General features: G+C 40.5%; 2 protein-coding genes across 28 annotated transcripts in view; both read right to left on the reverse strand.

Annotated features, from left to right (window-relative positions):
- Mb (myoglobin) overlaps nt 1-26,627 on the reverse strand; it is a 205,153-nt gene that overhangs the window by 73,989 nt on the left and 104,537 nt on the right. The gene's annotated exons all lie outside the window — the stretch shown is intronic.
- The window catches only part of Rbfox2 (RNA binding fox-1 homolog 2), a 246,182-nt gene that overhangs the window by 14,120 nt on the left and 205,435 nt on the right, over nt 1-26,627 (reverse strand). For 11 of the 26 annotated variants that reach the window (XM_051189273.1, XM_051189265.1, XM_051189266.1 and 8 more), the window contains 7 exons: nt 18,975-19,121; nt 15,389-15,442; nt 6,861-6,953; nt 4,057-4,117; nt 1,713-1,766; nt 1,491-1,585; nt 89-231 (listed from right to left, as the gene is read on the reverse strand). In XM_051189273.1, coding sequence (XP_051045230.1) covers nt 89-231; nt 1,491-1,585; nt 1,713-1,766; nt 4,057-4,117; nt 6,861-6,953; nt 15,389-15,442; nt 18,975-19,121 — 647 coding nt within the window. The remainder of the gene's footprint in view (nt 1-88; nt 232-1,490; nt 1,586-1,712; nt 1,767-4,056; nt 4,118-6,860; nt 6,954-15,388; nt 15,443-18,974; nt 19,122-26,627) is intronic. The other 15 variants (XM_051189274.1, XM_051189269.1, XM_051189270.1 and 12 more) reach the window with 6 other exon arrangements.

A 26,627-nucleotide genomic window follows, 5' to 3' on the forward strand; every position in this document is an offset into this window, starting at 1 on the left:
TCAGAGAGGTCCAGAGCACTCTTTCATCCCTTCTTTTTGTATCCAATTGCTCGTTTTAGAAATGGTGATTCTGGAATCTAATGCTTACCCTGGATAGGCGGGGATGGCTGTTGGAGGTACCGCTCTGACTGCACCATACACTGTCCGTCCTCTGCCCCTCAGATGGGCTCCTCTGAATGCGGCTGCCGTGGTGGCTGCAGTTGGGTAAGGGAAGCCAGGAACTAAAGGGAGACCCAAAATATGACAGAAATTTCAACTTGCATTCAGGAGCTGGTACAAAACCAGACTAAGAATCGATTATGGAAAAGGTAGAAAAGTAGGCACCAAATCTTTCCTGAAAAGACAGCAAGCATACTTATTAATACATTCCTTACACTAAGCCTTTGGGGGAAGAAGTGGAAAGAGATATACGAGATGAACAAGTAATGACCCCATGTCTCATTTATCACAAATCTTGAGTTTACTCTGTTCCTTCCAGGGTTTTCCAGTCATAATGTAGGCTGATAAGAAACTCTTACCAGAAGTAGCTCTGAAAATCACCAATAAGATGTACAATGCTTAATTTCTGTTGTTGGTTTAAATCAGATTAATATAAATTCTTTAACTGGCCAACTATGAATTCATTTCTAAATGTCATTATGTAATAATTATTCCTCAAAAGGAATGTTCTTTATATATTTTTACATGGTGCTCCAAGGCAAGTAATAGTTTTTAGAAAATTCATTTGTCAATTTCATTTCTGTGTAGGCCTGGCTGTCGAAGAACTAACTCTGTAGACCACGCTGGCTTCAAACTCAGAGATTCACCTGCTCCTGCCTCCCTAGTGCTGGGACTAAAGGTGTTTGAGACCACTGACAGGTGCTGTAAAGTATTAACCTTCCCAGCCACCCTGTATCCTTTAATGAAGCAGACATTTCCCAAGTGTTCTGTGTTTTGCTCTGGAAATCAAACAGAAACACCCCACTCTGTGGAATCCAGTTTTATTTACACCTCTTGCCAGGAGAAAAGACCTGGGTCAAAGTGACTCTAGAGATAGTGAGTGGAGAGTAGTCACTGATACTGGAGCTGTACTCAATGGGAGAGTGGGCATGTGTGTGTGTGTGTGTGTGTGGAGGAAGTAGGCTTGAGTAATGCAGTGTATACAATACTCGTATCGTCTGATTTCCTCTGAACAAACATGGAGGCATTTTCACCCTCTGCACACTTTCCAGTGATTTTTGTTTTATGGAAGCTTCTAGTGTGGTATCTATTGCCCTGTCAATAATTTTTTTTTTCCTGCTGGGTAGTGGCGGTGCACACTTTAATTCCAGCACTACAGTGGCAGAGGCAGGTGGATCTCTCAAAGTTCGAGGATAGCCAGAGTTATTACAACTCTCCCCCCCCCCCAAAGGTTCTTTTTATCTCCTATTATGCTAGCAGAAGAAAAACAGACCAAACTAGCACATCAGTTTCAATAGTCAAAGCCCATACCAGGTCAGTGTAGGCTACTTACTGATTAGAGGAATGTAAGTGTTGATGCCTCCTCTTCCTGATAGGGGCACAGCCGCCTCATTGCCTAGGGACACATCAGCTTGAAAGCTGGATGCTAGGTGCATTACAAAACAAAAAACAAAAAAACAAAACAAAAAACCCCGTGAAAACTTTACAAAGACAGCCAAATGAAAGACACATATGCCATTAAGTAGCAGAAAGGGAAGCAGTACAATTAGTACCTGCATATAATTCAGGGCCATACACAGCTCCAACTACTGGGCTTAATTTCCAGCCTGAAACAGAAAAGACAGTGACTGTTTTCAGACTATGTGAAGACAGGAGTGAACTCTGCATGTCAAGATGGCTCCAGGGGTCTCTGGGCTGTTTTTCCTCCCTAGGTTAGTTTATAGGAAAGGGCAATGGTACCATCTTTAAGCAGCATGAACGAGGGAATGAGAGAATGAGGGCTTGGGCAGGTAGGCAGGGGTGCATGGAATAAAGGGTTGGGAAGATAGAGAGATTGTCCAAATCAGATTCATCTGTGGATACATCTGTGGGGATCGGCTTCATTATTAACTGATGGAGGAGAGCTAAAAGCCTACTGTGGGTAGCATCATCCCCAGCAAGCAGTGTTCCTCCAGTTTCTTTTTGAGAGCTGCCCTGACTTCCCCTAATGATAAAACTGACCCCAAAGTTGTTTTTAGTTTGAGTGTTTTATCACAGCAACAGACCGTAACTAGAACAGAGAAAGAGAATGGAGAGGGGAAGATGGAGGGGGAATGAGAAGAGGAAGAGGAACAGAAGTACACTGTAGGGTTTGGCAGACTGTTCTCAGAACTGTACCCACATGGCCTGCTCTAAGCTTAGAGGGGAAAGAAGTCTGAACACCCATCATTTGGTACCACATGACAATACTTCCTTTCATGTCATCTTAACAGTATATTCTACTAGAAGCTTCAGTAAGGTGTCCTCAGACTGAATTCAAATGTGACCTGGAACTTGATGGCACACTTAATTATAACACAAGTTTTGTGGGTAAATGGAAATCCCCTTTCATAGTAAAAACTGGGGCTCACTAAGTAGAACGTTAAAGCAGTAATAAAATGTGAAGTCCATTCACATTCTCTGTGAATAGCTTCATGGCTTCAGTTTTAATTTATAACAAACATATTACTGAGACTCTGAAGGACACCATACTGCTACCAAACATTCAGTTCAAGATTTAGAAATGTTGAGTTTCCAAATAATACTATGTCGGGAGAAAATTTTATTTATTTATTTATTATATATTTACAGGAATATGGCAAGTATTTTGTTTGTAAGCAAGGAATATATGCTACTCTCTCCAGCAGTGAGTAGAACAGGCATGAGCTACCTTTATCTGGCTGAAATAACTCTCAATCCAATCCCTTATTCTGATAAAAATGATCATGAGGGCCAACAAGATGGTTCAGTGAGTAAAACCATTTGCCACCATGTCTGTTTGATCCATGTGGTGAAAGGAGAGAACAGATTCATACTGTTTGAGGAGATCTGATTTCCATGAACATGCACCTGCACCCAAACATACACATCTTCCAAAATGAATACAATGCTCATGCACAAATTCATTTCCCCCAGAGCTACAGTTACAGTAATTCAGAGCCACCTGACATGAGTGCTGGAACTGAACTTGGGTCCTCTGCAAGATCAGCATGGCTCTGAAGCTGTTAATTCAGCCCTAAGTTCTGCATTTTTTAAAAAATTTAAACTTAATTTTGTATGTAAGAATAGAGTGTGGGTGTGCTACAGAGGGTAGTGGAGATGAGAAGACAACTTCTTGAAATTGGTTCTCTCCTTTCCCCTTGCTCAAGCAAAGGCTTGTGCTGTTTCAGCCACTGTATGGCCTATCTCCTGTGTCTGCCTCTGACCTCTAGGTAAAGCATGGACATTACAGACATGGGCCACCACACATGGCTTTCCACGGAGGTTCCAGTTATTGACCTCCATTTTTAAGGTTTGCATGCCTAGTGCTTTTTACTTGAGATGGCACCTGTCTAGCCCAATGTTTTTGTTGGGGCAAATTATTCGATGAAAGTCCTATTCTCCAAATTTTATTAGATTATGTATGTAACTTGCTACCACAAAATAAAAAGCTACACCCTAAAGTCTCCAGGACTTAAGGAAAGCAAGGAATCTAGACCTACAAAAGAGACTAGGTTCTCACTAATCCAGATCATACTCATTTGAACATGAATCAGTGGGGAAAAACCACCTGGGGCACCAGGCTACATGGACAATTCCCATAGTACAGGGAACTACAAAGGCCAAGGAGGAGGATGCTCACAGCCTACCTAGTTTGCTTTAACAGGTAGCCTCAAATGGCATGATGGGAATGTGTAGAAGATGGAAGATAATGACAACAAAACACCTTTGTAAGTAAAAAGCTTAGCTTAATTCTAGGGAAAAAGTTAATTTGTAAAGATAAGACATTCTTCTAAGAGGCTGAATGTGAACTGAGCAGATGGTTCCAGAAAGCCATGAAAATTCCACATATTTACGTGAGAACCAGCATCCCCCCCAAGGCAGCTTGTAACTCCTTACCATTGGCGTATGGCGTGACCATCTTCTTATTGGTCATGACTCGTGCTGTAGCATTATTTACCTAAAAATAATGAGCAGACGAAAGGGGCAGGGAGGGACACATTAGGAACATGACACTGCTCATCCATGTAATTTAAAATGTAAATTTTGATAGCATTTAGATAATTAGCACATTATAAAATAGTCATAGAATTTTAATGTGAGTGCTTATTAAATGAGGTTAACAAGAGTAAAATGCAGTTTCTTGGTCTCAAAAAAAAAAAAAAAAAAAGAAGAAATTGTGGTTGTTCTACCTCTCAGAACTCCAGAGAAATGATTCAGTTACATGTGCTCTGGGCGGCCTTGAGATGTCTCTGTACTGAGGACAATTTGGAATAAAGTAAACAGGGAACAAATATATCTGCAAGTGAGCTCTGAAGACTGTTTGTAAGAGGCTTATCAGCCTCCTGTCATGATGGTCTACCTTCCCCTCCCTCTTTTTTTTTTTTTTTTTTTTTTTTTTTTAAGCTGTCTGGAACTAGTAAATAAATGCAGGAACTGAAAACTGAAGATTCCCATGTTGACAGTCTGTAAGACCGTCCTGAATTTTCCAGACCATATGGATCACTCATTTAAGATGAAGTTTCTCAAGGGCCTTTGGCACAGGTGCTCAACTGTGAAGAGTTAAGTGTCTGTTTCTCCTGTGCTGTGGTCCTCTCTACACCCATGACAAAGCATATATTTGAAGCATTCTCCACATCAAGGTAAGTGGGCCTCACAAAAATGGTACTGCTGAAAAAAAGGAGGGATGGACCATAGAAGCCAGAACACTGTGGGTGGCCTCAAGACCAACCCCAGAGCTCCTGAAAGAAGGAGCCTCACCATAAACTCAACTGCAGCCAGCCTTGAGCTCTGAGCTTATGGAATATAAATGTGTCTTGTTTGTTTTTTGAAGCCAAGTCTCACTAAGCAGCTCCGGCTCAGTCTGGAATTTGCTATGTAGCTAAGCCTCAAACTTGTGATCCTTCTGCTTCAGCCTCCTGAATGCTTAATCTAAGCTTGGTGGCTTGTGCCACCAAGGCTAGCTTTTTTTGCCTCTAGGAATATATATTATGCTAGATTTATGTTATGAAGACCATTTTTTAGGTAAAAGTGGAATTTAGAAACATCTGATATATTTTATGATTTGAAGGGACCCCTGCCCCTCCCTGTGTGAAGACAGCCTGAAACTCCATTTACTCTAGTTTGACCAACAGATAATGTAAACATTTCACATTTACGAGGAAAGAATGGGAGACAACAAGGATGAGACTGAGAGCATGCAATTAACACACACACACACACACACACACACACACACACACACACACACACACAAAGAAACAACTTGGAAAGAGGAGGGAAAGTCAATAGCAGGGTCAGAATGGAGCAAGAGCTTGAACTAGCTGCTAGAGCAGAAAGCCACCAAGCAACTCAAAGGAAAACAGCCAGAACCAGTCAGCAGCGACACCAACAGCTGCCAGATAGAGAGGCGCGGGAAGGAAGGAAGGGGCAGGAATAAGAAGCCAGGGAAAGAGAACAGAGTGTTGGGGAAGATGGAGGGAATGTGAGGAAGGGTGTCAGCAGGAGTGAGCTGCACAGTGGTTTGGGGAGGAGGGAAAAGAAGTCAGGGTAGAAGTGCATTAATAAAAACAGCCAAACTGGAGTTCAGTAACTCTGAGTAAGATGCGCAAGGGGAAAAAAAATCACCATGAACTCAGTAACCAAACAGCTCAGACTGCTACAAGACAGGATGTACATCCAAAGTCCAGGCGACATCACCCCACAGCAGTGAAAATAAAAGGGGCAGGAAGGGACAGAAGCAAGTCAAACCACATCTGGTAGTGTTAATGTGAGATGGCAGATGGACTTTTTCTCTCTTAATTGTTTTGTGATTACATTTTTAAAGCTTCTTCTCTAGCACTCTTGATTCACTTACCGCCAACGGGCACCATCGCCAGCTTTGTGTATAGTTACCATGGAAAGAGTGAGTCAAGTGAAGGGCCCTAAATGCTAAACCATCGGAGAGGGGGAAAAAAAAGCAAAATATGCAGACATCTTACTCGAATGGTGGCTTTCATATTTAATACTTTTAAAAAACTGGTAAAGGAGAGAGGAGCCAGTTAACCTTCAATGCGTTAGTCCCTCTAGTGCTGGTGAGCCCAGGGGCTGACTTAGCAATCACAGTATCTGTCCATCTATGCCACCAGCTGCCCTTGAACCCCCTGCTCTCAACTTTGTAATCAACTCTTGAAATTCTTAGTATTAAGTATAGTTTAGAACTACCAGAGTTTTGGATTCTGTCTTCCCCCCAAAACCTTTACCATTGTCTATCCACACTTATCAAACACACATGGAGGGGAACTGGCCTCCAGACATAAAATTACAAGCTATGTAGTTTTCAGACATTTCTGAAGTTAGTTTTGCTTAGGCCTCATAATAGGCATTCAGAGCCTTGCAGAAACTGAAGCAAAGGAAAAAAAAAAAAAAAAAAAAAAAAAAAAAAACCAGAGAGAGCAGAGGACAAACATTTTGGAAGAGGAAAAAAAGTAAATGAGAGCACAGTTAAGCACATACTCCCTCCCCCAGCTGCACCTCAGACAAACAAGGGTGGAGGCGAAGCAGACAGGTGTTACTTCTATACAGTGTGGTGCAAGGAGGTGAAGACAGACACAGACAGGTGTGCACACACGGACAGGACAGGGCTCCAAGTGTGAAATAAGTGAGGCAGTACACAAAGAGAAAGAAAAATATAAACAAGAAATTGAATTATTTAAGACATGCACCTCGATTTTACGACCCTCTACCACGGTGCCGTGCAATTTCTCCCTGGCCCTGTCTGCATCAGCACTATTCTCGAAAGTTACGAACCCGAATCCCTGCATGCAACGGGAGAAGGGGAAAACATGCACATCGTTATATTGAAATACTCATCTCCTGGTAAACAGAGAAAACATTACAGTATGAAGTGAGGTCAGCACAACTAACACCAGCAAGTTCTTCCAAAGGCACATTTTTGATCCATGCATATTTTGTAAAGGGAAATTTAAACCCAATAAAAGATAAAGAACTTTAATAGTAGCAACAGTTAACAACAATAACAGCAATAACAATAAAATATAAAGTATGTGAGGCCAGACCAAGATTAAGGTAGGAAGTTACTCGGGTCAAACTATTAAAAAAAAAAAAAAATCTGAATATAAAAAACCAAACCAAACCACAAAACTATTATTACTGTGCCACTGGTGCATGTGGCTGGCAGAGATAAATGCAATGTCTTCCCCAACTGCTTTTCCCACCTTATTTTTATTTGTTCTTTAAACATTTATTTATTTAGTGCGTGTGTATATGGGCATACATGTGCCATGGCATACAAGAGGCGGTCAGAGGACAACTTTCAGGAATTGGTTCTCTCCTTCCAGCTAGTGGATCCTAGGGAACAGAACTCAGGTCATCATACATACATACATACATACATACAGCTTTAAAAAAACATTTATATGTGTGTGGAAATGTGTGTGCCACAGTTTGCAAATGGAGGTCAAAGGACAACTTGAATGAGCTGGCTTTCCTTCTATTATGGTTCTGGAACTCAAACTCAGGTTATCAGGCTTGGCACCTTTTATCTGCTGAACCAGCTGGACATGCCTGGCTCCCCCTCCTCCCCATGAGTGTTGAGGATCAAACTCAAGTCCTCATGCTTACAAGGAAAGTACTTCACAAACAGAGCCATCTTTCCAGACCCTATGTTTTTCTCTTTTGACTCTCTGACCCCCAAACCTATACTTCTCTCACATTCAAGGTTAATGGCTCCATAGCAGTAAGATTTAAAGGAGTTATCTTAGTCCCACTTTAACTGTGCCTTACACTACTGCCCTTGGGAGTAGGATAACTTAGGGCAGTTAGTGAGGTATAGTTCTGTGGGTAACAGCTGTGGAAGCAAGGGACAACTAACAACTAGGAAGTTTCCTCAACGAAAAATTTAAAAGATCATATTGAACGTGTACAGCTGAAATTTGGAAAGCTGATAATTATATCTATTGATGTCTATCTCTGCTGTTAAAGGCAAACTAGTGATTTTTCACATGAGGAAAAGAAGGAATAGTTGGCCAACAGGCATCAGGAGTGAGGAATGTTAGTAACAGTGGTTGTCCCCTATTTGATAGGAGAAAAATGCCATGATGTAGTGATGCAGCTGCCACGTGAATTAATGTCAATATAGTGTGGCCCTGTAGTTGATACAAAGATAGCTAACACAAATGAGGAGGCCAGGGATTCACTTATCTCTCTGTTCATGTGTCACTGCTACCTGCAGGGGGAGATCACTACATGCTCCCAGACTACTTCATCCAGCGCCCAGCAACTTCACTACAGGTTCACTGGCACTGTCCATGCTCCACGGCTCTAACTTTTCACTTCCCTAGTAGTTAACACCTGCAAAGGGGAACCCCTCAAGATTCCCAGGGAGTCACTACTGTGGAAGTACATGCATGCCTCACATATAAATCCCACCTTATGCACAGCTTACAAAAGCAAAGGTGTGATCCCTCAGCAGTCTAATTGGTAACAGGGTAGTTGGTGTCTGGAGATTCCAATAGACCATTTCTACCCACAACTTTCATACCACTACAAATATTACAGGAGGGCATGCCCTGACAGAAAGCAAATGAATATTTACCATGGTGGAATATTAGGGGTAACTGTTCTTACCACTTTCCTTAGAATGCATATATCTGTTGAAAATAACAACAGGAAAGCATTTTGAGATATTAACATTTTAATATTAATCTGTTGTAGGCACTTTGACAACCTCAAGGTACAGAAGGTAAGGATGCCAGAGTCTTTCTTTTCTCTGAAGATGAACAGAGCCTGAAGACAAGCTGACTCTCCTACCAGGAAATCCATCAAGGTAAGCAGGTTTTTAAGAGAGGTCAAATATTGCTATTAGTTTTTGAAAATATATTGTACTTTTAATTGTGTGTCTGTGTGCACATTAGGTGTAGGTGCCCAAGGAGGCCAGAGGCATCAGCCCCCCCTGGAGCTGGGCTTAGGAGGGTATGAGCTATTTGACTTCAGTTCTGGGAACCAAATTCAGGGTCTTGTGCAAACTCGATACACTTGTGGTTTACTGACTCATTTCTCCAGCTGTATGTTATGCATTTTATATATTAACCTGAGAATAATTATAAACTGCATTCCAACTGATTCCCAGAGCCATAACTTTTGTGTCTTTGGCTAAGATAATAAATTATAAATGGGCTCTGGCTGTTTATGTGGAAATGCAGACTTGGTTTTAACACTGTGGCTTCTTAAGTGTATCTGTGTTCCAACATTAAACCCTACATAGAGCTATAGGAACAGGGCAGTGAGGACAGGTCTGGTAGATTCATTCTAGAGGTAAAGAATGATCTAAAATGAAGGGCAACATCCTGTGTTATACAGTGAGTGGTAAGGATCTCAGAACTTAAGCTTTGCAGACTGCTTGAAGACTCTATTTACTAAGTTACATTATTCTGCAAAGCCCTTGTTTTTTTTCTAAACCCAACTGTGAAGTGTCTCTGGTATCATCTCTTGGGATGTGTGAATGAGAAATACGCACCACAGTAACTATGTCAAAAGAACACAGGTGGTAACACAAGCATTGATCTGCAAATGACAAAGTTTAACATTAATGTCCATGTTAGGTTTCTCAGTAGTAACTATTTAGGGGAAAATTGCATTTTCAAAAATCTGCACTAAAGTATTTTATAGTCTAAGATAATCAAATGCCAAAGAAATGTTAATGGAATTGAAGACAAACGAAAGCAGTCTTCCTAGCAAGTTTTCCCTGTGAGAGAAGGCAGTGGCTCACTTGATGGTTGGGATTCTCTGATATGAAACAGAGGTAAAATTTCCTTCTTTCCTTTGAAGATAAACAGACCCTGTGTAGGCAGAATAATGCTCCCCACGCCCAAGTCCCTCAAGTCGTAATCCCTGAAGCCACAGAATATGTTACCTTGCAAGGCAAAAGGAATTCTGTAGAAGTGATTAGATTAAATGATTTCAAGGTAGGGAGATTACCCTGACGATCAGGGTGGGCTCAATGTAATCCCCATGGTATTTATAAAGCAAAGGAACTCAAGAGGGCCAGACTCTAGAATCCAATGATAGCAGCTTTAAAAAGGCCTGGCTGCTCATGCTGGCCTTAAAAACAGAGGGGGCCACAATCCAGTAGCAGCGGGCATTCTCCAGAGGCCCAGAAAGGCAAGGAGCTTCACAAAGCAACATAGCTAAACTTTCAGTTCAGCCCAGTAAGGCTCACTTTAGACTTCTATCCTCTAGAACTCTTAGCCATCAGACTTGTGGTCATTTGTTCAGAAACACATGAAAACATAACAAAACAAAGCATATTCCCTCCCTGATCCTGCCCAGAATTAAAATCTGTTATTAGGTAGCCAAGCATTTTTCTTAAAAATTTAAAAAGGTATCTTTTTTTCATCAACCTAAATCCCATGCCTCCTTATCTAACACAGTCGTATTCCAGTTTCAATACTACGAATCTGAAGTTTGGAAAAGGCATAGGGATTATACTAAGTACAGTCACAGCTTCTCTGGGCTTAAGGGTTATCCACAGGAAAACCTTTTCCAGAAAACCAGGCTTTAATGTACCTCTATCCTTCGAAACTGAACTTGGAGTAAGTTTAGTTCAAATCTCTAGTTTTAAAGGAGAAAAAATAAAACCATGTTTAAATTCAATACATTTTACTTAAGCAGTTAAAAATGGCCATTTAAGTTATGCTGAAATATAAACCTCAACTTGTACTAGTACATTATATAATAATAGATATGTGATATAATTTGTAATAAAGGTAATTACTCATAAATTTTCTCTTTTGGGAGACAGGTCTCACTATATAGTCCTACTGCCCTAGAACTCTCTATATAAATCAGGCTGGCCTTGAACTCTTGCCTCCAGAGTATTGGGATTAAAAGTGTGTGCCACCATGCTCAATTTACTCTCTCTCTCTCCAAGATAGTGTTTCTCTGTGTATCCCTGGCTATCCCTGAACTCACAGAGATCAGCCTGCCTATGCCTTCTGAGTATTGGGACTAAAGGTGTACATCACCACTGCCTGCCTTACTCTTAAACTCTTAATAAGAGGAAATAGTTCAAGTGTATAAGGCAAAGATTTTTATTCAACTCCCATTTAAAAAAAGTAAACTTGTTTTTCATTAAAAAAAGATGTCACATTTGCTTATGCCAACACTATCCAACAGAAAGAAGTACATGTGCCACATACACTTACATTTTCTGACACATTAAAATAACAGAGATGAAATTAATTTTAACAACATATTCAACCCAGTGTAACCACATATTATCATTTCAATGTGAAAATCTGCTAGGTGCCTAGTGTTCTTTCTGTGCTAGGCCCCTGCAGCCTGATGTGTGCTCATGTTGAGAATCTCAGACTTCACATTGCAGAGGCTCACAGTGGTTGCCACAGTAGACAACACAGGCCTATACATACTTGTTTTAGGGTTCTCTGTCCTACAACATTAATGAAACATTCCATTGTTACTTTCCCAACTGTCTTAGCTGTACTTAAGGAACAGCATCATGTTAAGTGCATGGCTGTGGCACAACTTCTATCAAGAGGAACAGTGTGTTCATACCTGCCTTGACACCCATTTATGACACACAGGAGCCAAGGAACTGTCACCTTTTTGGTCTGGCCTCAGACTATAATAAGTAACAAGCAATAAGATAAACAGTGTAAAAACATTCTTTTTAAAATTTTGTATAGGTTTTGAATTTTTCCATCTCAGAAGAATGAGAAAGAAAATTTACCATGTAACTTTTAAGGGAGAAATCAAAAGCAGACGACCTCCTGGGTGTGGAGAACACAGAAATTAAAATAATATGTGGGGGGGGGGGAGAACTAAACCCCAGAAAGTGGTAACAAAAGAAAATAAGCAAAGCCCTGTGGACTCATATATTGTTAATTCAGTTTTAAGTACAGTGGGAAAACATTTCACACCATCATTATCTATCAATTTTACTGAAAATCACAAAGGCTCACTTAACGTGACTTCAAAGAAAATCTTTTAAGCACATTTGGAAATGAGTAATTTCTCTTCACGTGAAATCAAAAGCCAAGGCAATGGTCAAGAAACCAGAGCATAGTACTTGTGTGAGGACAAGAAGACACCACACATCTCCTGCATGCCACCCTATACAGGAATCCAGCCTGAAGCCAGAGCCTGTCATGAGGGTCCACTTGAGAGAGGGAATGAGCACAGCTGACATGAGTCAATAGGCGTGGGTGACGCTGAACAGAAGTACAGTGGAAAAGTCCCAAGTTCAACAATGGGATGCATTTAGGGAAAAGCTCTTAGGCATTGGAACCTACAAGCAAGAACTACCTTGCAGTATCCATGGGGCTAAATGGTAGCCACGACTCAGAGTTCTGTCCAAGAGTCTCTACATGAGACACCAGTATATGGAAGTTAAAACCAGACTCTTGGGTGGACATACTGTTGTTGTTGTTTTTTTTTTTTTTTTTTTCATTAAGGGCCTGTTTTCCCTCTAAAGGGTCATTACTCAAAGGAGCTACAAGGAGAGTAATATTGTAGTTTATCATCTGTTTTGGGACATTTTGAGGAAGAAAGGACCATCACAAATAACTGTAAGACACCAGGAACAGACTTGGGCTAATTTAAAGCAAAGGAGGATTCTATGCAGGTCACCTCATGGTCTGTTAACACTCGGCTGTTCCTAGTTGAGTCTTGAGAATCAAGAAAGCTACCTATAGTTCATACTCACTTTTCCAGACCTTTTGAGGGAATGAGCTATTTTCTGGGGTTTCATCACACATCTGAATTATACAGTTTTAAAAGGCAGAGCTTTCATCTTCGCTTTAGCTGGTCAGAATTTAGACACAGCTGATTGCTTTTACAGAGAAAGGAATAAAGTAACACACACAAAGTAATTTAAGAAATGCTGTGATGATAGCCTATTTACCCCTAGCATAATTTAATGACAGTCAAAACAAAAAAGAAACTAGGCAAACAATAGGCAACCACTGCTTTGTGGAGCACAGCAGACTCCACAGGAGGAGCTGGAGAAGGCTGAGTAGAGTGTAGGGAGCACTCTCGCCTCTTCCAAATGGGCCCACTATAAAGACAGTTTGGGATGCAGCCCATTGCTGAGTGCTTGCCTAGCAGGCACAAGGTCCTGGGCTCTAGACCCAGCACAATTTGTTTTTTTTTTTGCTCTAGAATAATTTGATTAAACATTAATTTACATATCAGTATCACTTATCTCAGACTTATATATGACTATCCTTTTCATTACAATTTAAAATTTATAATAAAGCTAATTTCTGTATAGAAAAGTACTTTGTTTAAAAGCCTGGGCAGGCTTCTGCTAAATCCATAGTACAATAAAGTGTTTCTGAAATTTTGTAGTTAACTCCAAATATATAAAAGAAAGGAGAAGCCAGGTGTGGTGGCACACACCTTTAATCCCAGTGGTCAACAGGCCGAGGCAGGTGAATTTCTGAGTTCAAGGACAGCCTGGTTTACAGAATGTTCCAGGACAGCCAGGGCCATAGAGTAAAACCCTGTCTCAAAACAAAACAAAATCAAAAAACAATGAACCAAGAAAGGAAAAAGAAAAGAAAGGAGAGGCTACATTCCTTTCAAAGAAGAGTGCTTATTCTCTCTCTTAGGTGAATCTCAAAGGATCACCTTTTCAGCAGATTTGGAATGGGATTCCAATGCTGCCTACTGTGAGAAAGGCCTCAGAGCAGTCAGGAAGGAAAGGTCCCACTCAAGGTTCAGGGCACTCTGACTTCTATGCTTTGCTTTGGACACACTTAGCAGTCTATCTGTCACAGCCCAAAGAAAGCAAGGGCAGTGAGGCCACTGCCTGGAGCTACAGAAGCAACAGGCACCCTGAGGGTCCCCAGAGGGAAAAGGCAGGCAGGTGCCATTACTTTAAAATGAAATTATGGTGAAATTAAATACTGGTAGCAGGTGAATCCTGAAGATGATGAAAGCCTTTAGAAGGCCCAGTTTCCTTCGATGAACAAGAACTCAGCTACTCTTTTCTGTGAGGAGCAAGTGCTCAGCACCGGGGGGCAATAACACAGACTTTCTTGCTGGTGCATCTTAACTAAGGTTATCTGAAGTATGCCCAGCTTAAGGCCAAAAGTGTCTCAATTAACTACTTTAGACAGACAGTGTGGCCAATAATCTTCATTTACTGATGTTTATTTTCATCTTCATTCATATGCTTCCACTTTGAAGCCATGGCTATTTTCTCACTTTGTAGCTAAATGCTTAATAAAAATAAATGTCAGCAGTACAAATATCAGTAGTCTTACAGGTTAGTTAATATATGAACTTTAAAGATACTTACCAGGTAAAGTGCTGGAGGAAGGTCTGTATAGACATATTAATCTTTTTGTTTTAAATGAAAGCTGGAAGCTTAAAGTATAATTACCTCTTTAACAATGAATAAACACCACTTATTGGTATATTCTATAAGGGATATAATAGTACTGTGGCATCAGAACAGTGTGAGTGCATGTGTGTGCATCTGTGCAGGTGGGCGGGAGGTTAGGGCTAGCAACTACTAAAGCATAGGAATCTGCAGTGGAGTGAAGAAAGGTAAATGTTAACTCATTTAGTGCACTCAGCTCTTCCTTAAATTATATTCTTAGGGCTTTAATCATGGCCAAGACCTATGTTGAAAGCAGCAGGTATGACCAAATAAAAAATAGTTTTAGAATCACTAATTAATAAGGAAAACAATTTCAACTGAAATGCCAGTCTCTACACAGAACATATTAGAGGAGACTATATACACCAGCTTGCACACGGATACCACTCATTCTTCATGTAAAACCTGTTGGGAGGCCAGAGTGGCTGCATCCTGGGGCTCTCTCATGGGTTGGACTTGGTTATTTACTCTAAAGAGAACAAGTGAGCTGGGAATCTGAGAGAAAAGAGCCCTTACTGAGTTGTTCTAACTATGCATGCCATGTTGGCATTGTGCAAACTGATTCCATATAAGAGAATTGGGAACAGATTTTCACACCTTCCTGGTGCCTCTCTGCTTTTAAGGAAGTGCAGGATGACTTGGGCTGGGTGAGGAACCGCCCTTGGAACTGCCATGCTCAGCCTCTTTCTGGAGAACCTACCCCAGGGAAGACCCCTGGCAGAGTTTTGTGCAGCACGGGACCTGCTTCTGCTCTTTAAATGCTCACTGTTCTTATGAAACTAGTCTGAGAGGAAGCTGAGCACCAGATACTGACACAGGCCTTACCTTGGAGCCGCGCTCATTAAAGATTATTTCCACATCTAGGATTTTGCCAAACTGCTGCAGAGACAAAAACAAAAGCATTTATTTAAGTTCAGCCTTTGTCTAAATACTAGCCTTCCTTCTGAAGGAGACTGCTTTTCTTCTTTGAACTAGTGTTCAAAATAGTTCAAGTTCCCTCGTGTCAGCAGATCCAACATGAGCTTCTGAAATGGTCCCACTGGGCCAGTGGTTCCTCCATCCACTTAGGTGCATCCATGTCCATGTGTAGAAGCCACTGTCTGAACACTTCACAGAATTGCCCTATTCTAACTACTGCCTTAATTGAATTCATGTCTCAATTTTAAAAAGTTACATCTCACTAGGCAGAATCAACATACTGTTGAAGATGGTCTGCTCCTACCCCACTTCCCTTAAAAATGGTACAAAAATTAGAAAATATAAACAAAAAGGAAAAAAACTGAGAACAACCACAGCCTGCCGTTTTAGACCACATAGCCTTCTATACTTTTCCTTAGGCATACAGATGTAGCGCCTGATGAATATCACATAATGTTCTTGTCTTTTGAAGCTTTGAACAATGACTGACCCCAATAAATATGTATTTGTTACAATCTCTAGAGGTAACATAATATCTGTCATACTTAAAACATACTAGCCATATGGATGAATCCATTTACTTGCCATTTTAATAGTTCTGTAACAAAATATCAGGAATATTTTTAAGTAACAATCTGTACAATACTTATTTAAATACCACCTAGGAGCTGAAAGATACAGAGCCACAAAATTCTATGCTTATGTAACCAAGCCCCCTGCTTCCACACACATATACAGGGTTTACAACTAGTCACCTGAGGGCAGGCACTAAGGGGACAACCTGTTAAGCCACAGCCTGAGTGAGGGAAGCTGCAGGAGCCTCCCAAGCAGCACTGCACTTGACCTGTCCATCATTATCTGTTTCATTTGGATTTCAAATTGAACTATATGAGGTTGGAGAAAAATAGAAAAACATAAAGCAGAAACTAGTTTCATACTAGAGTGTTAATATATCGATCAGTAAATGTTAAAAGCCCAAGTTTTCTATTTTACATACTTGTTATTGATCCTGGTTTATCATTAACAGAAAATTGAGAAAACTAAGGGAAAATGTTTTATATAATATTATTTGAGATAATTTTATTTCTATGCCTATCCTAATACGAACTAACATGTAAAGATGGGGCTTCTCTGTGTAGATCTGGCTGTCCTAGAACTCACTCTGTAGACCAGGCCTTGAACTCTGAGATCTGTCTGCCTTTGCCTCCCAAGTGCTACGATTAAAGAAATGTGCCACAACAGCCCACCTTTATTGCATTCTATTTTAAAATTTTATGGGCATTGGTGTTTTGCCTGCATACATTTATGACAGTGTGAGGGTGTTGGGTCCCTGGGATTTGGAACTACAGACAAGTGTGAGAAACCATGTGGGTGATGGGAATTGAATGTGGGACATCTGGAAGGGCAGCCAGTGCTCTTAGTTGTTGAACCATTTCTCTAGTCCCTTCTATACATTCTTTTTGTTGTTGTTTTATTTTATTTTATTTATTTATTTATTTGGTTTTCTGTGGCTTTTGTCCTGGAACTTACTCTGTAGATCAGGCTGGCCTCAAATTCAAAGATCCGCCTGCTTCTGTTCTGGGATCAAAGGTGTCACTACCACCTACCCTTCTATTGCATTCTTATAACACCTTTCTTAAATATAGAAGTTTTGTTATTTGTGTGTGCACATTCATGCACCTAACTGTGTGGGTGTCCATGAGGGCCAGATGTGTTGGAATGAATTGCACTGTGGACCTCTGCAACAGAAGTGCTCTAACAGCTGGACCATCTCCCAGCCCTTTCTTTATGGTTAAGAAGAATAGAGCTGAAGTAGCTGTGGTGGAATTTTACAGGGCTAACTGGAACAGTATGGAATCCCTGTTCTTTCTCAGTGTTACTGGTCTAATGACAGGCACCAACCACATGGAAGAAAAGAACTAACATGGGCTTTGTAAAGAAAAAATTTCTACTTTATGCATTACAATAAGGTATGATCCATTTGAGAAATCACTAAAGGACCATGGCAGCTCTTGAAAGGCCACTATCCTTCTGACTCAAGAGAAAACACCACTAACAGATGCCATTCTCAGAATTCATGATTGAGTTTCTATTGTCTCTGATGGTCAGAAGAGAACCACACAATTCATTCTCTTAGGATGTGTCTTCTTTCATGTGACCTGAGTCCTGTAGTTGTCCTTACTACTTTCCACTGCTCTTTTCTCTGAAGATAGAAAACAGCTGTCACCATGACATGTGACAAAGCTCTTTAAGTTCTTCAAGAATGTCATTACACCTTAACTCTGACCTTTTCTTTGGTGGCAAAAATATACCCAGGTAGTTAGCTGTGACAAAACATGGCTCTCATGCCTTGTCACCATGAAGCAGAACAGCCAAGTCATAGCAAGGCACCTGTTCTGACAAAGCACCAGTCAGCTGTCCTTATGAATGTTTAGGGAACTATTGACTATGCTCTGTCCTGGGTCAAGTTAACAGCAGCCAAAATAAAAGACAGCAACACACAGGCCCAGAAAACATCAGCAGCCACTCACCTTCAACAGCGTCACTTTGTGCTACTATACTTTTGTTTTTGTGATGGATTTGGGGAAGAAGTAAACATTTGAAGGAACTCATCAGAGTTAGGAAAACAGTATCCTACATTTTAGATGCTGGCCCTGGCATTACTGAGCATGTGGAAGGGATTGAAAACAAAGTCCTTGGAATACTGGTATTACTTCATTTACTTCTAATGCTCAAGTTAGAGATTACTACTCTATTTTTAGATATAAAATTCAAGGTCAAAAAAGAAATTCCATTAATTTCCCAAGGTCCTAAGTAACTAGAATTTTATCCTGAGCACTTTAAAATGCCATTCCATATTTGCTCCATTTAGATGAGCTACCAGTAAACTTGTATTATCTATACTGCATGTGTTCTGAGACAGTGCTGAGGTAGAGACCAGAACTAATGCACCCTGAACAAGTGAAATGGAGTTGACTGTGAGGGGTGGGAGGCAGTAACTTGTCAGGAAAACAAGCATGTCACCACATCAAAGCACCACACAGAAATTCTTGGAGACACTGTAAGCCAACTAAATCTCACCTGGTTTCATTATTTTTAGGTTCCCCAGAGGACTTTAATGCACCTGCATGTTGTGCTATAAAGGACTGTGGATGTCTGCTCTTTTAGTGAAACCAAGAATATTACTGACAAGTTCACTAAGGTTGGTGTGTAAGAAGGGTGGCCATCTCAGTGGTTGGAGCACTGAATGCCTCGTCTTCAAGAACCACCTCACTCCTAGCTAACAGCTGCATGCAGCTTCTGTGTCTGTGTAACAACTTGTAACATTAATGTCTAGGGCAGGAGAGGTGACAGGAAAAGGTTTCCAGATAACAGTGATTTACTTAAGGCTCTTTCTTCCTTACAATTTTACTCTAAAGTCCTAAAGACTAATAACACCTCTGGCGAATTCAATTGTTTTAATTAAATCCATGAAAAGGTATTAGAGACTTACCCCAAACATCTGTCGGAGGTCTGGGTCCCGGAAGCGGAAGGGAATATTAGAGACATGTAGTCGTTTGGGGGTGGATTTACTCTCTGAATTTTCATTACTTTGTGTCTGTGACTGTTGTCCGTCTGTTTGTGCTCCACCTTCTGTCTGCTAAAACAAACAAACAAACACAATGAACTCCACAAAACCCAGTAATTATTTCCTAAGAATGCTGTGAAATGAAGCTTTCCTCTAGAAAGTGGATGTGTAAGCAGGCTTGTTGTTGTCCTGTGAAAGAAGAATTGGCCCAAGGTGTCATTTATGCTCAAAATGCTTCTAGTCTACAAACAAAATTTGGGTCTTTTGATTATTTTTAGTCCATTAGCAAAATGGGAGTGCAGGCATAGAAATCTCTGTGGTTTGCTGAAGCCCACGTGGAGTTGTAAAAATAGCCCTCCTCTTCTCAGGCTCTGAGTGGAGCCTTCTGTTTTTGAGACCTCTCTGTTTGGAAAACAAAAGCATCCCTTGTTCAGCTCCATGTCTCAGACTCTCAAGGAAATCATTAAGGCAGTATTTTAACATTCTATTCCTCTTTTTGGTTTCAGAGATTACAACTCTATTAGTTATAAAGGCTGGAAAAACCTAGTGATAACAATTTGCCTAAAAATTGAGGCAGCTTCTTATCTTGAATTCATTTTATTCTCACCTCTCCCTGATTCAATTCTAGGCGAGTCTGGTATTAAGGAATCTTTACTTGTGTCCTAAATGGAGTGTATGCATGGGGTGGGGTGTGGAGTGCTGTGGAAGCCAGACAAGGACACCTGGAGCTAAGTTACTGACTGCTGTGAACCACTATATGGGTGCTGGGAATATAATAAGTCCTCTGCGAGAGCAGCCAGTGTGCTCTTAATCATGGATTCATCTCTCCAGCCCCAGGTAGCAAACAGTTTTAATCAAACATAATAGATTCATATCTGATCAATTTTCCTCACATTAACTTCTCAAAATTCCTATATTGATTGGTATTTTATAGGCATTTATAAGATTGACACATTCTTTGTGGTTTTCATTTGGTAATTTAATCTTACATTTTTATCATTCAGTGCCATACCTGATAATTTGAGCTGGTTAAAACATGTGTTTAAAAAGGAGTGAAATAGGCTACTCTTATTACCATTTAAAAACAAAAGAAAACAAAAACAAGACAGGGTCTCTCATGTAATCCTGGCTATCCTGGAACTCTTAAGACTCACCTGCTTTTGCCTAAGTGCTGGGATTAAGGTGTGCATCACTACCGCTGGGCTTTATTGTCTTAACTGAGACAGAACTGAGTCTAGCAGATTCTTCTGGGTGACATAGGGAAAAGCTCCTTTTGACCCAATGTTCAGGCTCAAAGACACTAAGAATCAGAGGTACTTTGAAGTTATCAACTTAGAATATAAAGGATAACCAAGAATAAACTTTGAAAGAACATTTGCTTCTGAAGTGTTAATCTAAGGATGGCTTTGTACTTCATTCCACATAGACCTTGCAAGTGCATTAAATGTGTAATGGCATATGATGTAAAAACAGCAAAAAAGGGAAGGGCTATAGAGTAATGTTCTCCAAAAGTGTAAGGTTTTTAGCTACCAATGGGAGTACAATGTGGATTAAACAAAACAAATTCAAAGACAAAACAGCATCATGAGCACCACAGCAAGAGCCATCAATGGTAATGAAATCTTCAAGGACCTTCCAACCTGCCTCTTCTATCTCACAGCTGTATCACATGAATCCCTCTTCAATCTTCAAAAGCACCAGATTTTAATCTTCAAAATGCCAACGTGCCACACAAGGTGAAAAAGATTGGTTCTACAAGCTCTAAGTTAGTTTGTTTTACATATGACTTCCATGTGCCACCCATGTAGCATGTCATGGTGCATGTTGACTGGCAGGAGAAATTACTTCACAGGCTGCTGGAGGCTCCTAACTATTGTTCCTGAGGGTTCTTTACCATCTTGAAGACTAAATTTAAGAAGGTCACAAGTCAAGAGTGGCTAGTTCTTCAGTCTGCAGTGAGCATTTGTTAACTCTAGGAAGACCTGGAAAGTGGCAAACTGACAGCCATTTCAAAATTTTTAAGTCTTCTAAAATTCCTTTTTTAAAAAAAATTATTTTAATTCTATGTTCATTGGTGTTTTGCCTACATGTATGTCTGTGAGAGGGTGTCAGATCTTCTGGAACTGGAGTTACAGACACATGTGAGCTGCCATGTGGGTGCTGGGAATTGAATTTGGGTCTTCTTAACTGTTGAGCCATCACTCCAGCCTCCAAATTTTAAGTCTAAGGCAATTTAAAATGGAGATTTGCTAGGCAATGGTAGTGGTGGTGGTAGCAGTAGCCCACACCTTTAATCCTAACACTTAGGAGGCAGAGGCAGGCAGATCTCTGAGTCTGAGGCCAGCCTGCTCTACAGAGTTCCAGGATAGCCAGGGCTACACAGAGAAACCCTGTCTCAAAAAAAATCCAAAATAACAATAATTAAGTAACTACAAATGGAGGTTTAACCCTGGTAAAAAACGTACAAATCAGGTGCTGTGGAACCATAAGCACAGGGCTGCATGAAGATCAGAAAGCTCACCCATACAGCCATGAAACCCGAACAAAGCAGGCTCTTCTCTAGCTCCCAGTCCTCGCCAAAGGCATCACTGTGGTGACTGACAACACCACACCCTCCCTCCCTTCCTTAAAGCACTCCACTGCAAAATAAACAGAATTTATCTGAGTTGCTGTCTGCTAACAATAATTTTCCTGTGAGCGTCTCATTCACGCCTTTTGGTTCTGGTTGAATATATACCCAGGAGCAGACCTGCTGGGTCAAGAACATGTGTGCCTTAGTGACATCACCCCATTCAAAGCGGCTATACCTGCTGGGCCTGTGCTCTCTGAACTTGCAATAGTTGTTGCAACTCTTTAGGTGGGAGACAATGGCTCCACATAGAAGCTTGTCCTGTGTTTTTTTGGACACTGGTAATCTTAAATCCTATGCAAATCCTTTATTCATTTTCAACCAGGGTTTAGCTTATGATTGTAGGTGTTCATTATGAAACAATAAACCCATAAATATATGTGCTGCAAACAATTCTAAAAATTATTTTACACACTCTCTCTCTCTCTCTGTGGAGGGGGCTGCCCTTGGTTGTTGAATCTTACCATTTGCCTTCAGGCAGAGGGGGGTCCTGCCTCCTACTAACAGGGCTTCAGATTGTCTTTCCTCTCCTTAAACTGCCTGACTTTCCCCCTTTCCCATTCACTGAAAACAGGAATTCCCTACATGATAATTGTTACTATTTATTGGATACATATTATATGTTAGATCTGCCATAAGTTTACTAGCTGTCAGATATTAGGTAAGAATTTTAATGTAGATTTTTGATAATCTTACAGAGTAGATTTTTTTTTTTTTTTTTGGAGGATTTCTCTGTGTGTCTTTGGCAGTCCTGGAACTCACTCTGCATATAAGGCTGGTCTCAAACTCACAGAGATCTGCCTGCCTCTGCTTCCTGAGTGCTAGGATTAAAAAAAAAAAAAAAAGTAACTTTTTTATCTTAATGAACATAGTAGATGATATTTTAATCCTCATTTTCCAGATAAGAAGTCTAAGGAATAAAAAGATAGTGAGAGGATTTGAACCCAGGTAACCTAGCTCCACAGCATGCATGCATGTATATACACACATATATAGTACTTTTATAGTTTTGTTTTTTTAATGTCTCTATGTGGGTATATGTACATAAGCACAGGTAGGTGCCTGCTGAGGCCAGAGGCATGAGATTGTCTAGAGCAGGACTTAGAGATGTTTGTGAGCTGCCATGTGGGTAGGTGATGGGAATTGAACCAGGGTTCTCTAGAAGAGCAGCCAATGCTCTTAACCACTGAACCATCTCTCCAGCACCACATAGCAGGTGCTTTTAGGTACTATTTCTTTATATCTAAGCCCTGGAGGCAGGTGTTATTATTAGCATGACAAAGGGAGAAACTGAAACAGCCAGGGCAGCAGACGGCTAAGGTTGAGAAGCCTGACATAACAGTTCATCATCAAAAGCAGTGAGGGCAGGAACTCTAGCAGGATAGGAGCCTAGAGGAGGGAACTGATGCAGAGGCCATGGAGGGTGCTACTTCCTGATGAGCTCCCCATTGATGGGAGATGTCATTCGGTAAATGTTTCTCTAATTGGTTAATGCATAAAGCATTGTTGGGAAATAGGAAGGCAAGATAGGCGGGACTAGGAGACAAGGAGGATTCTGGAAGATATAGTAGGAGAGTCAAAATGTAGGACCAAGAGGAGTAAAAGGTCCGGACCCTCTCTCTGGTAAGCTAAGACCACGTGGAAATACTTAGATCGATAGAAATGGGTTAATATTTAAGACAGAGCTAGCCAATAAGAAACACTAGTAACAGGCCAACAGCTTTATATCTAAAACAGTGTCTTTGTGTGTTATTTGGGGCTGACACGGCTGTGGGACCAGGCTGGCTGGAAAACTGCTCATAACACCCCATGGCTTTCTCAGCTTGCTTTCTTATATAACCCAGGACCACCAGCCCTCTCATTGACAACAATGGGCTGGGCCCTTCCCACATTTAGTCACTAAAGAAAATACCCCACAGGCCTACTTGCAGCTCAATCTAATGGAGGTGTTTATATTTTCTTAACTGAGGTTCCCTCTTCTCATGTTCACACCAAATAAACTGCTCTCAGAACACCATGCTGTATCTTCAAGCATGTGCGACCATTTACCACCAATAAAAAAAAGGCTTCCATGCACATTGTTATTTCTACTTTTTAATTTTTTCTTTTTTAGTGCAATCCATGCTGGTTTCAAATTTGGTTCTGCTGCACCTGTCTCTTGAGGTTTGGGACTCAAGAACTCAACACATGCCTGGTCCCTTTCAACTTTACATCACAGAACACACAGAGTTTCTTATCCTGTGGATTTATAATCATTATTATTTACCAGGTAGATTATATGAAGTCACAAGCCTATTGTCTATTAAACTAACAATTTTATGAAAAATTATTTTCCAAAACAAAACTCAGTTAAATTTTAGTGTCCTCTATAACACATGAATTTATTTGGTTTTAATGCATTGTTCTGACCTGGATAGACTGCTAGGAAAGGGAGAGAAGAATTAGACAGTCTTCTTGGTAAACTGTGGATTATCTTTTCTTGGATAATATACCCAAAGTTGACAAGCTATGGTTTCTTACTGGCAATGGGCCCCAGGGCCACACACGCACTAACTAGGCAAACATTTGGCCACTCTGCTACATCCTTAACCTGACAAGTCTCTGGAAGGCTAACAGCAATGTCAAACTGTGACAATAAACTCTTCATGCTATTTGTTAAGCTACTGTTTACTGGACAGCCAAATAATTTGTATGGCTATTTCAGGCATGCATGATTTTGTAACATTAATCATTTGTAAATGGTGAAAAATGTTGGTTTGCTGATGATTAGGCAAATTTATTTATTTCTTTATTTAGTTTTTTGGGGACAGGGTTTCTCTTTGTAGCCTTGGTTGTCCTGGTACTTATTCTGTACATCAGGTTGGCCTGGAGCTCACAGAGATCCATCTGTCTCTGCCTCCTGGGATCAAAGGTGTGTGCCACCAATGTACATTTCATTGCATTACACTTGAGACCCCCCCCCCCAATACCCCCTGGAAAGCTATTCTAAGTAAAGGCAAAACTTCCTAATGACAGGCATGTAGAGTGTTGAGCAATTTCACTGCTGAACAAACATCATAGCACATGTTTATTCAAAGCTAGATGCAATAGCCTACTGCATACTTAGGCTAAAGAGCAGTGGTTCTCAACCTTCCTAATGCTGTGACCCTTCCTAAGGCTGGTGACCCCCAGCCATAAAACTATTTTTGTTGTTACTCCATGATGTAATTTTGCTGCTGTTATGACTTTTACTATAAATATCTGATATGCAGGATATCTGATATGTGACCCCTGTGAAAAGGTTGTTCAACTCCCAAAGGGTCTCAACCACTAAGTATAGTTGATTACTGCTAGTCTGCAAATTTGCGTGGTATGTTACTGTACTGAACATTTTAGTAAATTCTTAACATAATATATTTATACAGATCTATACAGAGAAAAGGTACGGTAAAAATATGGTATAAAACTGAAAATGAGGTGGGGAAATGGATCAGTTGAGTATGTACTTGGCTTGCAAACACAAAGACTTGAGTTCCATCCCCAGAATCCACATGAAAAGTTGGATGTTATGGTACACACTTATAATCTTAAAGCTGCAGAGGCAGAGAAGGGGATTCCTGGGGCTTGCTCATCAGCCACCAGAGAGTATTTGGTGAGTTCCACAACAATGAAAAACCCTCAAAAACAAAACCCTAAAGTGGCTGGTTCATGAAGAACAATACCTAGGACTGTCTTCTGGCTTCTACAAGCATATATGCATACCACACACCTGCACATATGTGAACATGCACACACAAACTACCACTATCAATGCAAACACAACTTAACAAAGTAAGATAGACAAAAATAAGTTGGTTCAGAAGGCAGAGGCACTCCAGAGCCAGCAAGCTGACTTCAATCCCTGGGACCCACAAGGTGGAGGGAAAGAGCCAAATCACCCAGGTTGTCCTTACATTTCCACATGAACACATGTTGTAGCACACATGCACACCCCCCCTCACCACATACAGGTAAATAAATAACATGTTATTAAAATGCTAGTGTAAAAAAAAAGTCCTCAAAAGTCAGAAGTGAACAGACTTGAAAACTAATGAACAGAGTGAGCTAGATCATACCTGCAATCCTCATCCTTGGGTGGCCAAGCAAGGAGCATTGCTGCAAATTCAAACCCAGACTGGCCACACTGTCTCAAAAACAAACAAGACCCCAAAGATTAAAGAGTAGTACATCAGTGTAGGGAACACTTGAGAGGTGTCTCTGTAGGACTGGAAAAATTTCTGCATAAGTTCATGATGAGTGAGTGTGGGCACAGATGAAGACCCAGGCTGCCACTGCCCTACTACACACATCACATTATAATGTCTTCAATGATAATCATAGATGATGCTGATGGTGGAGACAAGGTTCTTGCTATGTAGCCTTGGCTGGCCTGAAACTCAGAGAGATCCCCTGCTATTTTATTATTATTATTTTTTCTACTTAAAATAATTTATTCCTATTATTCTTATAGTCTTTATAATAAAACTCTATTAGGCCAGGTGGTAGTGGTGCATGCCTTTAATCCTAGCACTTGGGAAGCTGTGAATTCAAGGCCAACCCAGTCTACAAAATGAGTTCCAGAACAGCTAGGACTGTTACATAGAGAAACCCTGTCTCAGAAAACAAAAAATAAATACAATTTTATTATAAATTATTTAAATAAAGTTTTATACTTCTAATTTAAAAAAAATTAAAGAGTACCATGTAGCAGAGTAATTTTCAATCCTCCTAATACTGTGACCCTTTAATATTGTTCCTCACGCTATGGTGAACCCCCAAATTATTTTCATTGCTACTTCTTAACTCTAATTTTGCTACTGTCATGAATCATAATATAAATATTTGATATACAAATGGTCTTAGGTGACCCCTGTGAAAGGGCCATTTGACCTCCAAAGAGGTAGTAAAGTAAAATTTGAGAACTGCAGAAG

The sequence above is a fragment of the Phodopus roborovskii genome, unplaced genomic scaffold, assembly GCF_943737965.1.
Source record: "Phodopus roborovskii unplaced genomic scaffold, PHOROB, whole genome shotgun sequence".
In the NCBI taxonomy this organism is placed as follows: domain Eukaryota; kingdom Metazoa; phylum Chordata; class Mammalia; order Rodentia; family Cricetidae; genus Phodopus; species Phodopus roborovskii.